The 20,400-nt window shown below is 42.0% G+C and overlaps 1 protein-coding gene across 1 annotated transcript in view; it reads left to right on the forward strand.

Moving 5' to 3' along the window:
* GAD2 (glutamate decarboxylase 2) overlaps window positions 1–20,400 on the forward strand; it is a 90,979-nt gene that overhangs the window by 62,564 nt on the left and 8,015 nt on the right. The window contains exons 12-15 of the mRNA XM_033209115.1: window positions 4,837–4,915; window positions 10,075–10,224; window positions 17,391–17,498; window positions 17,828–17,917. Coding sequence (XP_033065006.1) covers window positions 4,837–4,915; window positions 10,075–10,224; window positions 17,391–17,498; window positions 17,828–17,917 — 427 coding nt within the window. The remainder of the gene's footprint in view (window positions 1–4,836; window positions 4,916–10,074; window positions 10,225–17,390; window positions 17,499–17,827; window positions 17,918–20,400) is intronic.

Genomic DNA, 20,400 nt, shown 5'->3' on the forward strand with positions numbered 1-20,400 from the left:
TGGGGGTTCTTTCCGCAGAACATAGATCCCTGAGCTGGGAGTCACTGCTGTGTGGCTGCCATTATGCGTGGAGATTATCAGATTCCTTGGGGGGACAAATCCCATCGAAAACCTTTGCTTCGGCTGGGCGCGGTGGCTCAAGCCTGTAATCCCAGCACTTTGGGAGGCCGAGACGGGCGGATCACGAGGTCAGGAGATCGAGACCATCCTGGCTAACATGGTGAAACCCTGTCTCTACTAAAAATACAAAAAACTAGCCGGGCGACGTGGCGGGCACCTGTAGTCCCAGCTACTCGGGAGGCTGAGGCAGGAGAATGGCGTGAACCCGGGAGGCGGAGCTTGCAGTGAGCTGAGATCCGGCCACTGCACTCCAGCCTGGGTGGCAGAGCGAAACTCCGTCTCAAAAAAAAAAAAAAAGAAAACCTTTGCCGCAGGAGCCCTAGCAGGCTTTTAGCAGAGGTGCAATGTGATCTCACCTGTGTTCTGGCATTAACTCCGCATTAGAGAGGAGATGGGAGCCAGGGACAGACTGGAAGCTGTTAAGCTCTTAGGAACGTCCAGGTGCAGGACAGGAGAGAAGCTGAGTGTGACCTAAGCTGTAGTAGCAGAGAAGGAAGTAAGTGGATGGACCTAGGAGACGGGGAGAGAGAACTGTAAGGGGCAGTATCAAGACAGGGGAAGAAAAGAGTGAAACCAAGGACGACAGTGAGGTTTGGAGGCTGGAGGCCTGGAAGGAAAGTGGTGCCAGGCACACAGAATATAGAGGAGAAAGAATCAATCTAGAAGGTTGAGCAGTGGCGAGTGGGGCCTATGGATTTGAGGCACAAAGAAGAGCACAGGGAGCTGTCTTACAACAGCCCTGTGGGATTCAGTTCTCTCCAACTTATACAAACTACAGAAGCCACATGACCGAATCCCACAGCAAAGTGTTTTAAAATGAACCTGAGGCTGTTTTTTTTGTTTTTTTGTTTTTTGCTTTTAACAAATTGCCAACATTTCTTAAATCAAGGCCATGTCATCGAATCAATCTGCAGGGCTTTTTGCCATCTTTTTTTGCCATCTTTATGCCTCTGAGAGAGAGGTGGGACAGAGAATTCAGTGACAGGTGGTTGTGAGCCTTGGCAGCTTCTCTTCTGAAAAGACAAATAGGCCCCCGCGTAGAGATAAACACCACAGTCAGACATGGAAGACAGCTGTTTTTCTCTCCCATCAGGCATTCTTATTGACAAAGCTGAGTTTATCAGAGTTAGACATCTAGCCGTAGAACATGATGGAATGTATAGAATGGCTGTGTGTACATATGTGCACGGTGTCACCAAATTCACAAATGACGGAGATGAAATCCATAGCAAAAGCCAACCTTATTTAATGCTCACTGCCTGTTAAGCACAGTTCTAAGCACTTTACCTAAATATTTATTACTATTCTTCTTTTCTAGATGAGGAAATCTAGGCACAGAGAGGTTAAGTAACTTGCTCAAAGTCACACAGCTAGGAAGTGATGAAACCTGAATGAAAACCCATACTATCTGGCTCCTGGGGGCTTCCCCCTTAACTATGATGTCTGCTTTATAGCCTAGGGTCCTGACTCCAGGGTCATTCTACAGAGCAAGGAGATATTTTCTTGGAGGGAACTTTTAGTACCTCAATGCTGTTATTATTCATTAAGTCATTTAGTCTTCTCTCCAGGGGTAGTTATCTGACCATGAACTACCTTTGCTTCTAATTCCTCAATTGCATTCATAAATGTATCTGACAACCAGTGTCAGAGCCAGAGAAAGACCAGAAGCTGAGCTAGACTATTCGTTGGCTCAGATAAGATCCCCAGGCCAGTGAGCGCTCTGACCGACTGACATGCCCTTCATCAAATGAATGAATGGGGTCTTTCCTAGCTTCTCATTTTTTTCCAAGGCTGTCACACCCAGAGAGGTGGGAACTGGGTGAGCCCATGTCCGTCGTACAGCCAGACAGGGCAGCAATCCATGGCTCTCTGGAGACAACTGCCACGGGTTATTCTACTGTAATACTTGCCTTCCTCCTTTATGCCACTCATGAAACTCCACTGCCAGTACCCCTCAGTCTCTCCGGAGACAAGTGCAGAGGCTCATCTTACCCAGTAAATGTATGAAGTGAGCCATGGCATTCACAATGAGAGCAGTTGCTTTTCCCAGAATCAAAAGAGGAGCACAGTGGAAGTGCGGGAGAGAAGTCACAGAAGTTAAACAAGGTCACAGAGATCATACTGAAAGAATCTGGGGCCTTAAAAAATGAAGCAAGATTTAACAAAGTGAAGCAAAGGGAGATGGTGTTCCAGGAAAAGGAAATAGCATAATAAGACCCAGCAGTATGATAATAGAATTCTCTGAGAACAAAAGATAATCTGGCATGACGAAATGGATAAAGAAAAGGGAAGGGACACAAGACCTAAGGCGCAGCTGGGGCTTGCCCCAAGGGCTGCAGGAGCCATACCCTGCAGTTTGGAATTTGGGCTGGAGGCGAAAGAAAACTGTCAGTGATTTCAGAGAAGGAGAGGGCCATAAACAGAAATCGAAAATAATTCTGGTGCCAAGTGAAGGATGAAATGGAGACCGAGTCAGTTACAACACAATTGCTGAATCCAGATTAAAATAATGAGAATTATTATTAAAGGAATCTGAACCAGGACTACAGCTCAGACTTATGAAATAATGTAAATCCCTGAGCAGGGAATTTCTGCTGTGTGAGCCACTGTTACTGATGAGAGAGCATCAAATTTCCCCAAGGTGTGAGGCAAAAAAAGACGGAACTCTCCCCTGCTGTGGGAGCCACAGCACATCTTATCTGCAGTCTGGAAAGAAAATAACTCTGGATTAGGAAACAGATGGAAGCACGGGCCTCGCCAGAAGCTACTACGAGGAAAGGACGCATCTGAGAAATGTGGGCATCAATTGATTAGAAAGGAAAAATCGAGTTAAGCAGTGAAATGAGCCTTCTCTTTGAGCTCCAGGCCACTGCGATAGCAAGGACCATAGAGGTACAGGAGGCCGCCGCCCTCACTGGCCAGGTGCTCTGGCCATCACTGGCCGAAGGGGAGACTCTGGACTGGATGATCCCAATGACTCTAAGCTGTGCCCTGAGACCACCGTGGAGGCAGGGTGCATGCGGCCACTGGAGCTGGGGCACGCCACATGGAGACCCACACCCTCACCTGCTATTTCTGTGGACAAAGAAAAGTTGCAGTGTGAGCTCCGAAAAACTGAGACAGGTCTCAGTTAATTTTGAAAGTTTATTTGGCCAGGGTTGAGGACTCACGCCTGTGACACAGCCTCAGGTGGTCCTGACAACATGTGCACCGGGTGGTCAGAGCACAGTTTGGTTCTATGCATTGTAGAGAAATACAAGACATTGATCAACATATGTAAGATGAACACTGGTTTGGTCTGGAAAGTCGGGACAACTCAAAGTGCAGAGGGGCCTTCCAGGTCATGGGTAGATAAGAGACAAATGGTTGCATTCTTTTGAGTTTCTGATTTGCCTTTCCAAAGGAGGCAATCAGATATGCATTTATCTCAGTGAGCAGAGGGGTAACTGAATAGAATGGGAGGACAGGTTTGCCATAAGCAGTTCCCACCTGACTTTTCTCTTTTTTTTTTTTTTTAAATAGCACTTTTTATTTGACATAATTGAAGTCTGAACTTTAAACAGATTCTTGGACTGGTGGTTCATATCCATCAGCGTTCAACTTTGCACATGTCTCGTCCCATGGCTTTCCAGACTACTGCTCACCATGAGTTCATGAGCTTCCCAATTCAAACTTGGGCTTCTTCAGCATTTTTACTTTTCTAACGAAGACATCATGGAGAGGATAAGTAGATTGACAGGCCTTTTCTATGTCTTTTCCAATGCTGTCTGGAATCAATTTATTGAACTTCTTTCAAGTCATTTGTCTGCATCTCGGGTCATGATCCATCATCTTCTTCCGGATTGGGGACACGTTGGTGCTGAGCAGAGGGTCTTCGTATCTGATTGTTACGTTTTTTAGTAAACCAAACAGAACAGACGAAGCAAGTAACCATCGGTAGTCTTGACATCACATGAGCTTCAATCATTGTCTGCACTTTGACCATGGAACACATTTGTCAGGGAAGATCCATGCATGGAAGTAGTCAGGCAGTTTTTGCCCTGAACATCTTCAGTAATCAGCTTGAATTTTCTAAATGCAACTTCATCATTCTGCAAATCAGCAAGAACTTCAAACACACGACCTTGAGACATCAGATGCAATTTTGGTTCCTTGGGTCCTGGTGACGAGCGTCTTTCCAATATTCTTATATTGAACAAGCGCTTTCACATCATACCAATCTTTCTTGAAAATGGATCAACCACTTCTTCTTGGCTCACTTTTTGCCGCCTTCGTAGCGCTGTTCTTGCCAACCGCCATGGCGCTGATCAGAGAGCCGAAAGGGAAAATCGACTTCTCTTTAGCTTAGTGATTTTGGGGGTCCGAGATATTTTCCTTTCACACATCTTCAAGAGTCTACTTTGTGTTTACTAAATACAGTGTCGTGGGAGCATGGGATGGGGGAGAGAGTTGAAAAATTATCTATTGGGTACAGTGGTCACTATTTGGGTGCTGGGTACACCAAAAGGCCAGACTTCACCACTACGCCCTATAGGCATGTAGGAAATCTACACTTGTACCCCCTCAATCTGTTTAATTTTGTAAATTAAAATAAATAAATACATTTAGTGTCCATCTGGATTCTGAGAAACGTACCAAGAAAGTGAAGCTCGGTTGCACGTGCCCTGAGCCTGTCAGGGTGGAGTGCCACCCGCTTACATGATTTGTTTATTTTAGGGCCAACTCTGTGACATGGAATCCACACAAGATGATGGGAGTCCCTTTGCAGTGCTCTGCTCTCCTGGTTAGAGAAGAGGTATGTCTCTCCTGGCTCTGTGTCCCAGTTCGTGCGTGGGTTTGACTGTCTTTGTGCCGTTAACTTTCTCTGGAAATGTCAGGATCACTGGGTCTTCTCTATGGTGCTACTCACATTCCCCAGAGAGCCCTTTCTAGATTCCTGTCTTCAGGGTGAAGGTCTGGTGCCTAACGGGGAAGAAAGGGTAAGAGGACCTCAACTTTCAGAACATAAACTTTGACCTAATCTCCATGTATTCAGTATTATATCCCTTTCCTCAACTGTTCCTGCATTCCCCCAATCCAGAGACCCTCTATGTCACTCTCTCAAAAAATTAAATTTCCAGGTTTTTTTCTGGAATCTGAGAGATCATTTTTCCTATATAAGAAATATACATGATATAGGATTCAGGTTAGTGTTGGGATCCAGGTCCATAACATGTATATGTATGTGTGCGTGTTCTATCTCTCATGATTACAGTCTATCTATTTAATATTTAAAGCCATTATTCAGAGTGTAAGGAAGCTGCATCCTTATTAACCAGAAAAGAGGAGCGGCATCAACGAGCACTTTCATTCAAGATGGTTCTGTTGACCAGGCCTAGGGCTGTTCTCAGTAGGTGAGCACTGTTGGTCAAGGCCACTGCGTCTCCCTTCCATGACGCCAGGCAGGACTCATACTTCCTCACTCCCGCATTTTTTTGCTGATGAAACCCAAATAAGGAGTTTCAGATGATCCCCATTAAATTTTATCTTCTTAGCATTACTAAAGCAACCCCAGATTAAAAGAATTTTTAAATGTTGATCTTCATTTACTTTTTTTGTTTGTTTGTTTGAGACAGCGTCTCATTCTGTCACCCAGGCTGGAGTGAAGAATGGTGCGATCTTGGCTCACTGTAATCTCTGCCTCCTGGGTTCAAGTGATTCTCATGCCTCAGCCTCCCAAACAGCTGGGACTACAGGTGCCCACCACCACACCTGGCTAATTTTTGTGATTTTAGTAGAGAGAGGGTTTCGTCGTGTTGGCCAGGTTGGTCAAGAGCTCCTGGCCTCAAGTGATCCGTCCACCTCAGCCTTTCAGAGTGCTGGATCACAGGCATGAGCCACCGTGCCCAGCCAAATATCTATCTTCATTTACTTAAAAATACTTTGCTTTTTTTCTAATTATACAGTTAACACACTATGTCAGAAAGTTGAGGCAGAACAGAAAATATAAATAAATTTAGAGTCACCTCAAATTTTTATAACTTAGGGATAACCATTATTACCATTTTTAATATTTTCTCCCACAATTTTTTCTAGAAATAAATATATTTAAAATGTATAAATAAGTATATATTTATAATAAAATTGCTGTCATCTACCTCATATACCTCATATATACACGTTGATTCTTCTTTATCCTTTGCACTATATTATGAGCATGATCTTCCAAAACCTGATTTGTAATGGCCTCATATTATTCTGTCACATAATTCAATGAACCATATCTCTATGGTTAAAATATTAACCAATGTTTTACAGAGTGACTTGATAGAATCCTTAAACATACACCTTTGATCACATTCCTGATTATTTTCTCAAAGTAGACTCAAAGTGGGATTGCTGGGTCAAAGAGTGTTATTACTCTGTGGTTGGTTCTTAATACCTCCTGTTGTCAACTGCAAATTTACACAGCATGCCTTCTGTGTCTTCATCAGTAATAAAAATATGGACACAGGATTGAAGACAGAAACTTCCCCTAAAAATGAGATGAATGCATTGGAAAATACCCTTTTGGACTGGGTTTTCATCAGTTAAAAATACAGTCCAATGTATTATCATCTGCCCTAGCTCATGCAAACCTCAGCTATAATTATCTCAAAGGAGAAAATAAATTTTTGTTATTTAGATTTCAACCAGATGTTTTGACAGTGGCTCCCATCATGTCCTTACAGACCAAAAGGGAAATGTGAGCCGGAGGAAAATAGAAAGATTTGGAACTGATTAGATGACTGCATCGGAAGGACCTACTGACTGGCAATTTGATGTTACCCAGGATAGAGCCTACGGCTTGGTACCTAACCTGTACCATTCAGAATATTCACGGACTGTTTGAGTAAAACGTAGAAGCTGATTAATGTTTCAGATGGGAGGAGACTGGGAGGTAGAGTAAATGTGTGTAGGGATGGAATCAGAATACAAGATGATTTTTACAGACTGGACCAGTGAGCCACATCCAAAAAGGGACATTGTTATTGGAGATCATTGTAAGTCTCTGCCCTTAGGTCCGTGTATACTGTGGTTATATTTTGATTGGACAAGGAAGGCTTGTTTCTACAGCTAAATTGTTGGACTTGTGAAAAAGGCAAAGGATGCTAGCTCTACAGGGTCAACAACGAGTCAAGAGAAAAATGCCACACAAAATACATTGATGAGATACAGGAAGTGGAGTTTCAGCTTGAGAAGGCAGTGGTCTCCCAGTCTCCTCTAGCTAAACCATACCTGAAGTGCTCTGCTTAGCTCTCTACCAAATTGTCCATGGGGTTCCATCAAGCTAGATCCCAAACTGTGGGGAACAATTGGTAAACGTGTCAGAGGAATGATTGAAACAACTAAGGATGTTTAGCCTAGGGAGGAAAAGAAAAGAAAAGGGCTGAGAGGAGGATGGCAGCCTTTACCATTTAGAGGACTCTCAAATGGAAGAGACTAGGGTTTTTGTTGAGGCTTTGGGGAGCTGGTTTAGTAACACCAGGTGGTAGAGATTTGATGGCAAAATCAGAACACCCTGCAATTTTAGGTCTGTCTTGGGTTCAATAAAAGGAACACTTCTAAAAATTAAACTGTCCAACAGTAGGAATAAATTAATAAGGGGAGGTGATTAAATAGAGAGATTGGACAGCCACTTAGTAGAAAGGGTGTAGAAATGATTCCTTTATTGAGTAGGAATAAATGAGCTCTAAATTCCCTTACAAATCCAAGAGTTTATGATGCTCTGACAGCATTTCTTTTATTGGCATCCAAGGAACAGTGCTGTTCCATAAGATGGTAGTAAGTGTTCCCCAATAAGAGAGTTCTTAGTTTTAAAAAGGCTGGGATATATTGGTTTAGAGTTTAAAACAACTTACATTATTTCAGGGCTTATCAGGGCCCTTAATAGGCTGATATGTATTGCAATATCTAAAAAGAAAGACTAGATGATACAGAGTTTCCTACATTTATTTGAGCATGGGAATCTCTTTATGTACAGCAACTATTAATGTGCTTTAAAACACATTAGTTTGGGACATGATGGTCTATAACCTTTTCATGTCTCATGGCTCAGAACCAGGACATCATCTCACTAAGGCCTTCTGTAGGGAAAATAGCATCACTTTTGCTTGTCATGTTGTACAATAATGAGACTGCGGCTGTCCAGCTTTTTTTTTTTTTTTTTTTTTTGAGATGTGGTCTCTTTCTGTCGCCCAGGCTGAAGTGCAGTGATGTGATCTCGGCTCACTGTAACCTCCACCTCCCAGGTTCGTGCCATTCTCCTGCCTCAGCCTCCCAAGTAGCTGGAACTACAGGTGCCCACCACCAGGCCCGGCTAATCTTTTGTATTTTTAATAGAGACAGGGTTTCACTGTGTTAGCCAGGATGGTCTCGATTTCCTAATCCCATGATCCACCCGCCTCTGCCTCCCAAAGTGTTGGGATTACAGGCATGAGCCACACGCCCAGTCGTCCAGCTTTTTTAGGGCTCACGTGTTTTTGAGTTATTTTTTTCTATCACAGTAGGAATAGGTCTGATCCTTTCAGCATTCCACACTCTCTGAGGTGGTCTTCCTTAGTATTGAGGCACCAGTGTGTGAGCTTGTATGGCCAGAGGAATAATGGCACAAAGTTTCTGTGACCATGAAACCAAATAAAAGCGAGTGTTGCAAATTTTCACGATATTGGTTTTCAAGTGAATTTTCTTTTTCGAGTTCAGTATATTTCTACTGATCTAATACAAATACATCGTATTTAATTTTTCTTATTCTGAAAAATAAGGAATGGATTCCAATATATGTGAAACCTAACTACAAGGTAGAGTCCTGTTCTGTCGTCTACCATTTCAACACTCCGTCTTTCAAAACCAAATTAAAACTGTAATTGCATTGCATTGTGTTTTAGTGTGGACAGTTTTCAGAAGTGTTCTCACTTCTAACTTCAACTAAGTGATCACACTTTAGTCTTGTCTTCTTTTGTCATGAATCACAAAAGAAACAAAACCAAATGCCAAAGCTTTTGTGAAATCACAATTAGAAGAGAACAAACTCGTCAGAGGCATCCAGTGGTTCGTGACAAATTGAAACACGGGGTTTTTAGTGAAGAGACTGGCGGTACTATTTTAGTCGGAAAACATGATTCAGTCGCTATTCTATGGAATAATTCAATCACTTTGCCACCCATTTCCATAGTAAGGTTACAGTGCTAGGACAAATGAATGGCCATTGACGATGAGACTTTCCACTTAACTGTCTCAAGGAATTGAGCATGCGAATGCAGCACTGAAACTCTAATCGCTCTTGAGAGAGGAACATGACATTTGAAAGATTGGTTATTTAAATTCATCTCAAAATTGCAATGTGTGTGTGTGGTTTTTGTTTTTTGTTTGTTTGGTTTTTTTTTTAGATTTCAGCATATAAAAATGATAGCAATGAGCTGTCTTAAAAGCCATGATTTCCAAAGGGAGCTCAAACTCCCTAACAGCTAAATGATAAAGTACTTGAACTAGATATGGATACAAATACTAGAAGAACCACACTAATAATATTTCACAAAACCAAAGAGTTTCCAAAATATTTTAATCACAATGAAACCAGAATAGTATGATGTTCTCCCAAAGAAGGAGACCATTTAAATATAAATGTGTACTCTGATTATGATTTTTGTTTTTATTTATCAGTTGATTTTTACAAATGCCTTCTCTTAAAAGGGAGAGTAAAAGTATAAACGTGTCCTTGCTAACCTCCATGACATTTGACCCTGAGCCATTGATCCCACAGAGTTGACCATTACAACAACCTAGACACTCCTGTCCAGAATTCTTTTCTTCGTTTGTTTTCTTTCTCTAAGATATGCAATGTCTCTTACTTTCATTTTTTCTTATTAATTTTTACCAATATAAATCTAATGAGTAATCAGTAGAATTTCCTAAATTTTCTCTTCTCTCTTGTAGGGATTGATGCAGAATTGCAACCAAATGCATGCCTCCTACCTCTTTCAGCAAGATAAACATTATGACCTGTCCTATGACACTGGAGATAAGGCCTTACAGTGTGGACGCCACGTTGATGTTTTTAAACTGTGGCTGATGTGGAGGGCAAAGGTGAGTGTGTATGGACCAGCTAAATGACAACTAAAAACAGAACCTTTATCTGGTCACCCCTATTATGAAATGTCAAAAAAGTGATTTCCAAATTGAAATTCCTTACCCAAGATTTGCTTTCTCTTTTTGTTTTTGAGACGGAGTCTCTCACTCTGTCACCCAGGCTGGAGTGCAGTGGTGCGATCTTGGCTCACTGTGAGCTCCACCTCCCGAGTTCACATCATTCTCCTGCCTCAGCCTCCCGAGTAGCTGGGACTACAGGCACGTGCCACCATGCCTGGCTAATATTTTTTTCGTATTTTTTAGTAGAGATGGGGTTTCACCATGTTAGCCAGGATGGTCTTGATCTCCTGACGTCATGATCTGCCTGCCTCGGCCTCCCAGAGTGCTGGGATTACAGGCGTGAACCACTGCGCCAGGCCTTGCTTTCTTTAAACTTAACATCTAAATACCTTCATTCAACATGAGGAAAAATGTATACATATGTAACAAACCTGCACGTTATGCACATGTACCCTAGAACTTAAAGTATAATAAAAAATAAATTAAAAATAAATATATAAATAAATATCCCCATATTTTACTGATTCAGGTCTCCTGTACCCCAGGAATGACTCTACCTTAAGGAAAAATACATGGATAGGAATCATTCCTAATCCTATCAGCCTGGTTTAATTACTGTTGAGACAAAGGGTCTTTTTGTTTGTTTCCGTATAATTGTATATTTTACATCATGGGATTATATAGAATAAACAATTTTGTGTTTAAAAAAATGTAATCAAAACCATTGTTTGTTTCTTTTGTAGCCAAATTGATTCAAATGCTCACTCATCTAGAAAACAAATCCATTTTGCTTTATATAGCAGAACACCTTGAATTTTAACAGGTGTTTATTGTTATTGTCGTTGGTTTTTGTCTACTAACGTGGTTTTTACCCAGTGATTGATCAACTGGGTAGGTGAATGCGATCTGAAAGCATAGGTTTGGAGAACAAAAAAGAAAAAGTAAAAAGCCCACCATGATAGCTTATTTTTTGACATTTCAAGGGATAACCTCTAGTTACAAAGCTTTTTCCCCCCTCATCTCCCGAAATACCTACTCACTTCCTTTTATGTAGGTTCTGTGTTTCCCTCTGAATTTAACTGTAGGTGATCCCTCCTATTTTCAGCAAGGAAAACTCACTAACCAACAGTGTGCAGGACTTGCTTGGACCTAATTGTAGCCTTCCAGGAGCCTACGTTTATGTTTAAATGTAAGCAGGCTGGATAGGTCAAAGATTTTGTTTTTAATTTTGACCAGATTCTTAACTTAAAGGTCACAAATTAGTGCCTGCCCAGCCAGTTTCATTTATCTCCTGCAGGAGATAAATAGACAGAGCTAGCTGTATATACTGTAGAAGCTCAAATGCAAAAAGAGGATTCGAGGAAACCTGACGTAAGAAAGTGAGAAAGGGAGAAATTAAAGGTGTCAACCTTAATAACAGAGAGAGTCTCTCTAAAAGAAAAGATGTTGATTTGGAAATAAAGCATTACAATGGGAATACATATGCCATAGTAAACTGTATGCAAATTCAAAGGAGGTAAAGGAAAACAAAAGTTTTTAAAGGAAGAAATGTGGAAGATTACATAATTGTTTTGAGATAAATATCCTGGGCTACAAAGATCAATAACAAGGGTGATGCAGTCCGAGGCTGGATAGGCAACTGCTAGGCAGATGTCTTTGCAGAAGTATTTTTTGTGTGTGTGTAAGGTTGTGGTGACCTTTGAGCAAGGTTGTAATTTTTGCAGTCTTCTGTGACAGTTTTTGTTATCTGGTATACAAGGCATGAGAACCCTCTCTTCATGGTTTTCCCTGGCTCTATCTATCAGGGTTTTCTTAACATTCGTGACTCCATTTTGATTCTAACGGTGTTCACAAGGGAAAGCTGGGATACCATGAGGTCCTTTATGTTTGGTGGAGAGGATATACATTTGGCTCTTAGGTGTGTAAATAGCCTACTTAAAGACGTAACATGCTCCGTCCCATAAGAAAATGCCAATAACTTGGTCAGCAGGAGTGAAGTATACCAGGATAAGACCAGTGAATGGGTCCTTCTGCAAGTCTGTGTAAAAAGGTAGGAACCTTGTCCACAGCAATGAATTCCTTATGCTTTTGTTTATAATTTTTTTTAAAGTAACCTAAATTACTTTAAGCAGCTTAGATGATGGGGTTCTTAACAAGAAAAAGAGGGAGTTTTTGAGTGAAGCAATGCAATCCACAAGTATTTTATGAAATCTCCTTTAAGTCCATTCTGACAAAAAGATGCAGTTTAAACAGAAAGATGGTCTTGCTTAATGAAGAAGTAACTCTTGGGTGGTTTCCAGGGATGGCTGGACTGTACATCCTTCAGGGAAGCCTGCTTAATGGTGTTTACTCCAGCAGAACTTTTTTTACATGTTGCTAAATATCAGGCAGTTACAAGAAGCTAAACATTGGGAGCTTTACATGAAGTGAAGCTCCACAGTGTTGCCCAGTAACGGTGGAGTGATGGGCCCCCTTCCTCTTTTGAAAATTGACAGCCCAACAAGGACAGGTACCTGGTCCCCGCCACCCAATGGGAGACTCATTCTGCTAGCAATGACACTTTCATTTGGAAGAAAAACCCAAAGCAATCAAGAATGTAAACTATTGATATACCTCCAAGCCGCTTTAAAATGAGCAGGTTTTTCCTTTCATTGATTGGTGGGGATTACAAAATGATTAATGTAAATATCAGGTAGCAAGCTGAGAAAACCTTGATCTCTGAATATTGTGCCAAGTTCCCTCTTACTTCAAGGGTCATTCTTTGTGTCTTTTTTCCCCTGTGGTGTTTTTATTAAGATAATGATCATCAGCAATATTTCCACGAAAACGTTTCTCTCACGGTTCATCAGATTCTGCTGCTCCCTTTCCATCTGAAGCCTCCTCTCCAGCAGGGGCAGCCCAGGTTCTTAGAGAAGTAACATGGAGGGCATCAAGTGTGAATCAAACAGCAGGACCAGATGAAGCCGGAAATAAAGGGAAGGGGAAGGGGGAAATGAAGTCACTGGGGAAGGGGATGAAGTATTTTTTGTGTGTGTGTAAGGTTGTGGTGACAACCTGTGGGATCAAAAGAGGAAATCACAGCCACTGCATTACTTATTATTTTACTTCTTTGTGGAAATACCTCAAATATCTAGACATCTAAGTGGCAAAAACTTACACTTTGTTTTCAATCTAAACCTTTGTGAGTTTTTTTTTTTGAAAAATGAAATGATAATCATTATTAAAGTAATAAGCTTAGTCCTACAATCTAGATAAAAGGTGGGATAATTGTACTCACATCAAAGCTCTCCCTTTAGCCATGCCGACCAAGGAAGAAGTCATCCTTTTCCCGCAACAAGAGCCATGAAAGAGTTGGCTATGATGTTGAATCTTGCCTCCCCACAGGAATGAGGAAACAATCTGGATAAGAGTAAGGAGGAGGAGGAGGAAGAACATAGCATTAATTCAGTAAACCCTCTGTGATCAGACCTGCCTGGAGAATTCGGTGTTTTCCACATTTTCTCCTAAGAAAAATCCCATGAAAAATAGCCTAAGTATAAATTATTATTATTTGAACTGATCTGCTAATGACTAATGGAGCTAAATGCACTGATGACAGCCATCATATTAAGTCCAAATTAACTTGATTAGAACAAATTTATGCAAAAAATAAGACCCCTGACTTAGGATGCTAAGAGGCATACTAGCTGGTTAAGATATGGATGTTTATCATCAGCAGAGGCCCAGTGCCTACTCTCGACTCTCTTCTTACGGAGTCGGCCTTTCATTTTGTCTGCATTTTATTAAATAATCCTAGAACCTAATGATTATTTCCCAATGTTGACAGATTCCTACAGTGGCTAAAACTCAGTAGCCAACAAAAGTAAGTAAATAAACTTAAAATTACATCTCCCCAACACTTTTTTTTTTTTTTTTGAGATAGAGTCTCGCTCTGTTGCCCAGGCTGGAATGCAGTGGTGCGATCTCAGCTCACTCACTGCAGCCTCCATCTCCCGGGTTCAAGCGATTCTCCTACATTCCCTTTTTAGGCCTACAGGAATGGCTCCATTTATAACAACCAAGGTTTCATAGCAAATCTCCGTGTTTGTATGTAGTCACACAAATCAGCAGTTTTCCTTGGTTTTTTGTGATTCGCTTTGCTAATTAAAAATGTGGATAAAGAGGGACTGGCAAATGGCTGGAGGAAAAAAAACACCAGGAAAAAATTATTAAAGGGAAATAGACATCTGGCATCCTTTGCCGAAAATGACAGAATGTTTACTTTCTCTCTAAAATTTATTTTAACAAGTAGATATTCAGCATCTATTATCGTGTCTAATACTGAATGGAATAAGGAGGCTCTCATTTTCCAGACAGGATAAGACAAATGCACAGAAATCCATCATAAAAGACAGATTAGGACTGATCACAAAAGAAATCCAGACACATCTGGGGAATTTAAAGGATGGAGAGCTCATTCCTAGTTTAAGAATCGAGATGATTTGCAAAGAGATGGCCTTTGAGATGGGACTTGAACAGGATAGGTAGAAAAAGTAGGATTTCACCCAGCAGTGCTGTGAGAAGGCCATTCCAAGGAGTGGTTGAGCAGGAGTTCAGTGCATATTTTGAGAGTAAGGGAGAGTCTAATTGACTGAAGGGCAACTTGGGAGCTACATTCCAGGTGAGAAGTAACAGAGCCTGAACTAGGGGGGGAGCAGCAAAAATTGAGATAACAGCAAGGGATTCAGTAGTTATTTCAAAAGCACTGTCTCTGGGGCCTGAGAATGTTTATAAAAGCATTTCAGGAAGCAGAGAATGATCACGACCAGCTCTCAAGATGTTAAACCCCAAGACCACATGGAGGGAGCAGCTGAATACTTCGATGGTGAGATTGCTGAAGAAGATCACATAAACATTGTTCATCTTCCTAAAATTCTGGTTTGGGAGTCTGAGGTGGGGCTTAAGAATCTACATTTTTAACACAAATAATCTGGTTCTGATATAGATCATTCCTCAGAACATACTTTGTAAAAGGCTTCAAAGTTATTCACTTATTCATTCAACAAATATACATTGAGCACCTAATATGCGCTCAGCACTGCTCAGAATGTGGAGGATTTAACAGTGAACAAAAGAAACATAAACCTGTGCCCTCATGGAGTATGTGTTGCAGCCAGGTCAATCTAAACTAGTTCTACATGTGTGAGTCAGGAGGAGCTAAATAAAACCATCTTTCTCCAGAAACTCCCCCAGCGGAATCTTGACACTGGAGTCCAGCCTTTCACTTAGGAGTGCCTGTCCAAGCCTTCAGCATCCTGCACAGGGGTTCAGGCTATGGGGACGTGATCCCTGATAAAGTTTGACATGTGCTTCTGTCATTCTCACCGTAAGAGCTGCGTGGCATGTGATTTAATGGATGAAAGTATTTAATGAATGAAAGAATTTTGAAGAATCTCTCAAAAGCCTTCAAAACCTTGAAAATAAAATGTGGATCTTAATCCCATAAATATTCAATATGAACAGGAGGCACCCAGGGCACACTAGAGTTTTCTGTGTCACTCCCCATGTATGTCTTTAGCCCCCAACTAATGGGGCAATCACACGACCCCATCATCCCCATAGCAAGGTCCCAGACCAGGGGAACCAGAGGTCTCACATTCTGGTCTTTAGTAATCCCATGGCTGTTGCAGTGCAAATCTTTCTTCATGGGAAATCAGAGAGGCATCATCATTCCCATCTGATCGGAGAAATTAGCCAATGCCATTCAGCAGGACAGGGTCAGAGTCAGACTGGTCATGCCATAGCCAAGATCAGACATGCAAAAGTTTAAACCCAGCTCCAGACTGGTCCAAAGGATCCAGGTTGGAGAAGAGCAATCAGCTTCCCTCCCTTCTACTTACAGTCCATCCCAAGTGAACCCAAACTGTCAAGTCATTCCAAACCAATAATAATCTCCTTAGCACCGACAGACGCACAGAGCTCCTGGTATGGGTGCTGGCCAAGCATCAGGCATCAGCCCAAGCCCTTCCTGGGGAGGCATCAGGAACCCATCAACCTCCTTGAGCCAATCAGCTGGGGCAGCAGTCTCCAAATAAGTGAATTTCTGAACCCATTTGATTTCTCCAGGGCAGCTTGTTCTTAAACCTGCTTCATACATCACAAGTCTCTGGGCTCTGTTGGGCGCCCTTAGCTGAGATGATGTGATCTTGTATGAAACAGGCAAGTGGGCCCATCTCATCTCCATCACAATTGCTTTCTCTAGGTTCCCTGCTGGAGAAGTTACTGATAGGCAGGTTCAAAGTACTTCTGAGATGAGCGTTGGCTTTTTCTCTAAGCTTTCTCCATCAGCACCCAGTAAACACCCAAGGAGATAAGAGGAAAGTCATTTTGAAAAGTAACTCTCTTGTGTGTCCCGATGTCAGTTAAACAGCTCCAGTCCAAGATTGTTGTGTTGGTTTTCCGAAGTCTGGATCCAGGGCTTCCAGAGCCAGAAACTAAAAGAACTCAGTGATAATGTTCACTCATCATAGACACATGAGTCATTTATCTGCCCCCAAAGGAGAACTCTACAGAGCTTGTCCGGCTAACAAAGCAGCTGGGTACTCCCTAAAATTCCTACATCCATTTGTTCAAAGAATTCAATGAGCACCTACCCAATTTGTTCCGTATCGGGTACACTGACAGACAAAGATGGGCTCTGGGAACGGAAAATGTACACGTTGGAGAGGGACTAAGCAGGCATTCTGGAGGGTCTCTAGTGATGCTTTTTATCTGCAGGAAGAGAGTAGCCCAGCCCTCCTGTTATTAATGACTTCCATGATTACTCCTGTGAATAGCAGAGGCACATTTTCCCCTTGAGTAGTCAAACTAATTGCCTGGGGAATGGAGGCTCTGGAAGAAAAGGAGTCCCTTGTAGAAAGCAGTAATGAAAGGGAACAAAAGCACCTGATGGGGAGAGCATTAAAGAGAAAACAGCGCTGAAAAAGCCTGTGGAAACAGCCTTGTGTCGGGAAAGTGCCAGACGGGACTGAGACGGAGGCGGCAGGATGACCATTAGTCTCCAGGGAAATCACTTCCTGCGCACTCTTAGCCTGCCTAATGAGCTGTGTCTTTCTCTTACCTAGGGGACTACCGGGTTTGAAGCACATGTTGATAAATGTTTGGAGTTGGCAGAGTATTTATACAACATCATAAAAAACCGAGAAGGATATGAGATGGTGTTTGACGGGAAGGTATGTATTTGGATTTCTACAATCCCAGAAAGTTTAGTCAGTTCCAACCCTCATCACTGATATGATGTAAATGATGTGCTGTCCAGGTAAGTGGGACTGTCACAGAGGGGAGTGGTGGATGACAGGGTAGCTATTCCACGCTGGAATAAAGACCAAACTCACCAAGTAGTCCATAGAAGTTTGTCAAAATCATGCCCTCCAATGGCAATTCCTGATTGAAAAGTGGGAATTGTGTTGTGAACCTGCTGAATACATCGATTTGAAATGTTCTTAGAATTTTCAAAATTGCCAGCCTGGGCCAGATGTGAATCTTCCTTTCCTCTTTGTAGCCTCAGCACACAAATGTCTGCTTCTGGTACATTCCTCCAAGCTTGCGTACTCTGGAAGACAATGAAGAGAGAATGAGTCGCCTCTCAAAGGTCAGTGCTCCAAGCTCCTCTGATACATGTGTGTATTGAGCCTTTCATGTGCACTTCTTCTTTATGACATACGCCTGTGGCCTTAGGAGAGAGCCCACCTGGGTGCATGGGCCCACTCCCGTCTGTGGACTCCCACAGAGCCAGGACGTATAGAACCTGATATGTGCAGACTTTTTTTTCTGTTTTTCTTTTTCTTTTTTTTTTTTTTTTTTTTTGAGATGGAGTCTCACTCTGTCTCCCAGGTTGCAATGCAGTGGCATGATCTCAGCTCACTGCATCCTCCAGCTCCTGGGTTCAAGCAATTCTTTTGCCTCAGCCTCCTGAGTAGCTGGGAATACAGGCACCCGCCCCCATGCCCAGCTAATTTTTGTCTTTTTAGTAGAGACGAGGTTTCAATATGTTGGCCAGGCTGGTCTCGAACTCCTGACCTCAGGTGATCTGCCCGCCTTGGCCTCCCAAAGTGCTGAGATTACAGGTGTGAGCCACTGTGCCCGACCTATGCAGACTTTTAACAACTCTATTTGCTTGTTTTCTGAGAGTGAGTTTATGATGTCCTAAAAGAAGTAGTCAGGCGATAACCTTTGCTGGCATTCACAAAGCAGCGAGGACATTGCCGAAGTTCATTGCTGTTCCAAGTGAAATTGGCGCTCAGTTACAAGCACAAAAGAGACTTCAGGTACCAGAAATGGTTAGCAAACAATACTGCTGCTGACCCTCTTGAGCTGCTAAGATCAAGGCTATCCTGGGGGTGTCCTTAGAGCTGTGATGACCCCCAGAAGGTAGGAGGGCAAAGAGCAATAATAACAGCCACTGTTTTGAGTGTGTATTGTATCCCAGCTCAGCATCAGGTATTAGGTCACTTAATGCCTCAGAGCAACCTGACATGGGAAGGACTGTCCACCCATCTTGCTGATGGAGAAACTGACATACAGGGAGAAAATGTAACTCCCAAAATCTCACAGAAAGTCTGAGGGCTTGAGCTTTAAATTGTACTGTGGTCAGTAAGACACCCTTTATCTTTCATCCTCTCCTGCTCCTAGCACTTATACACGGGTGAAATATGGCTTACAATGCACAACGAAGCGAGTATGCAGGACCTGTCACCGTGCGAAACTAGGGATGGTCGTGTAGACTTGGATCTCAGAGTTGATTTGGTTGGTTTGGGGGTTCTTTTCATTTATCATAAAAGAGGGAACCTCCTCCAGTCACTGCCAAGAGCCCCGCAGGCTGTCCCTTCACTGCTCAGGAGTTTGGGCTGCCTCATTGACCTTTGGGAACACTTTAGTTCCTTCTGTGTAAAATGAAAAAGAGAATTTTGTGTAGATATAAAACCTTCACTGAAGCTTTTACATGTTAACATCTGCCCTTAAGCAACCTAGGATCAAACTCTCATCGGGAGAAAACTTCCACTTGGCTGAGGTCTTTAAACCAAGCCTCCTAATTAGAGTAGTGATTCGCAATCCTGGTCATCCATTAGAATCATCCAGAAACTTTATAAAAGACACTAGTGACCAGGTCTCACCCTGAAAATGTAATCAGATTGTGCTTGGATGGGCCTGGGAATGATTCTGAAAGTTATCCAGATGATTCTAATGTGCACCTCAGCTAGAGAACCCCTGATCGAGAGGAAAAAATGGAAGAAAGATTCTAGACCCTGGATCCGTGGTTCATGTGTCTGAGGTGGAAGGGGCTGTGGTTGTGTTTGATGATTTAGTGAAGTTGGTTCATTCCTGGAAATCAGGCTCACAGGGTGGGAGGGAATTGAGTAGAGGTCGCATTGGATAAGATGATCAGTGCAGGCAATAACAACGAGAATGGGGGTGCGGGTGTCTGCTGTCATTAAGAGGAAAAAATACATATTTTTCCTGGAATTTTTATGGTATACCTTCATAATGTAAAATTTCTTAACAATGACTTATTTTAACCAGTTAGTTAGAAATTAGATGCCTCCATTCTTTTTGCCTTTCACTTCCTTATTGAACTGACTGACCAGAAAGAGAATCTACAGACTAGTTTGGCTGATTTCATTTGTTGAATCAGCTCATTATCACTGGGCTGAGGAATGGAGCAAGATGGGAGTACAGAATAAAAACATTTTTTTCATCATTTTCTGAACAAAAATCAACTCGGAGACTCCCCTGTTTAAACATCACTCTATAAATGCCTCCTAGGTTTCAGCACCTCGTATGAGCTGTAATGAGGAATAGGGATGGAGATTGTTTCCTGGAGATGGCAATTAGAATATTAGTAAACTGTTTTTATACTGTTGACAATTCAAATACGAAAATCTCCGGGGATTGCAAAATGAATTCTCCTGATTTTTCTCCATTTTTATTATTGTAATCAAGATAATTCAGCAATTCAGATTTGAAAACGAAAATAAAACCACATGAATACCAAGTTTAACTTTTGTTCATCTATGCCAATGATTTTTTTCAGACTTTCTGGAAAGTTCTTTATTAAGTGTGATGCCCTTAAAGTAT

Source organism: Trachypithecus francoisi, unplaced genomic scaffold (assembly GCF_009764315.1).
Source record: "Trachypithecus francoisi isolate TF-2019V2 unplaced genomic scaffold, Tfra_2.0 Lachesis_group9, whole genome shotgun sequence".
Classification (NCBI taxonomy): Eukaryota; Metazoa; Chordata; class Mammalia; order Primates; family Cercopithecidae; genus Trachypithecus; species Trachypithecus francoisi.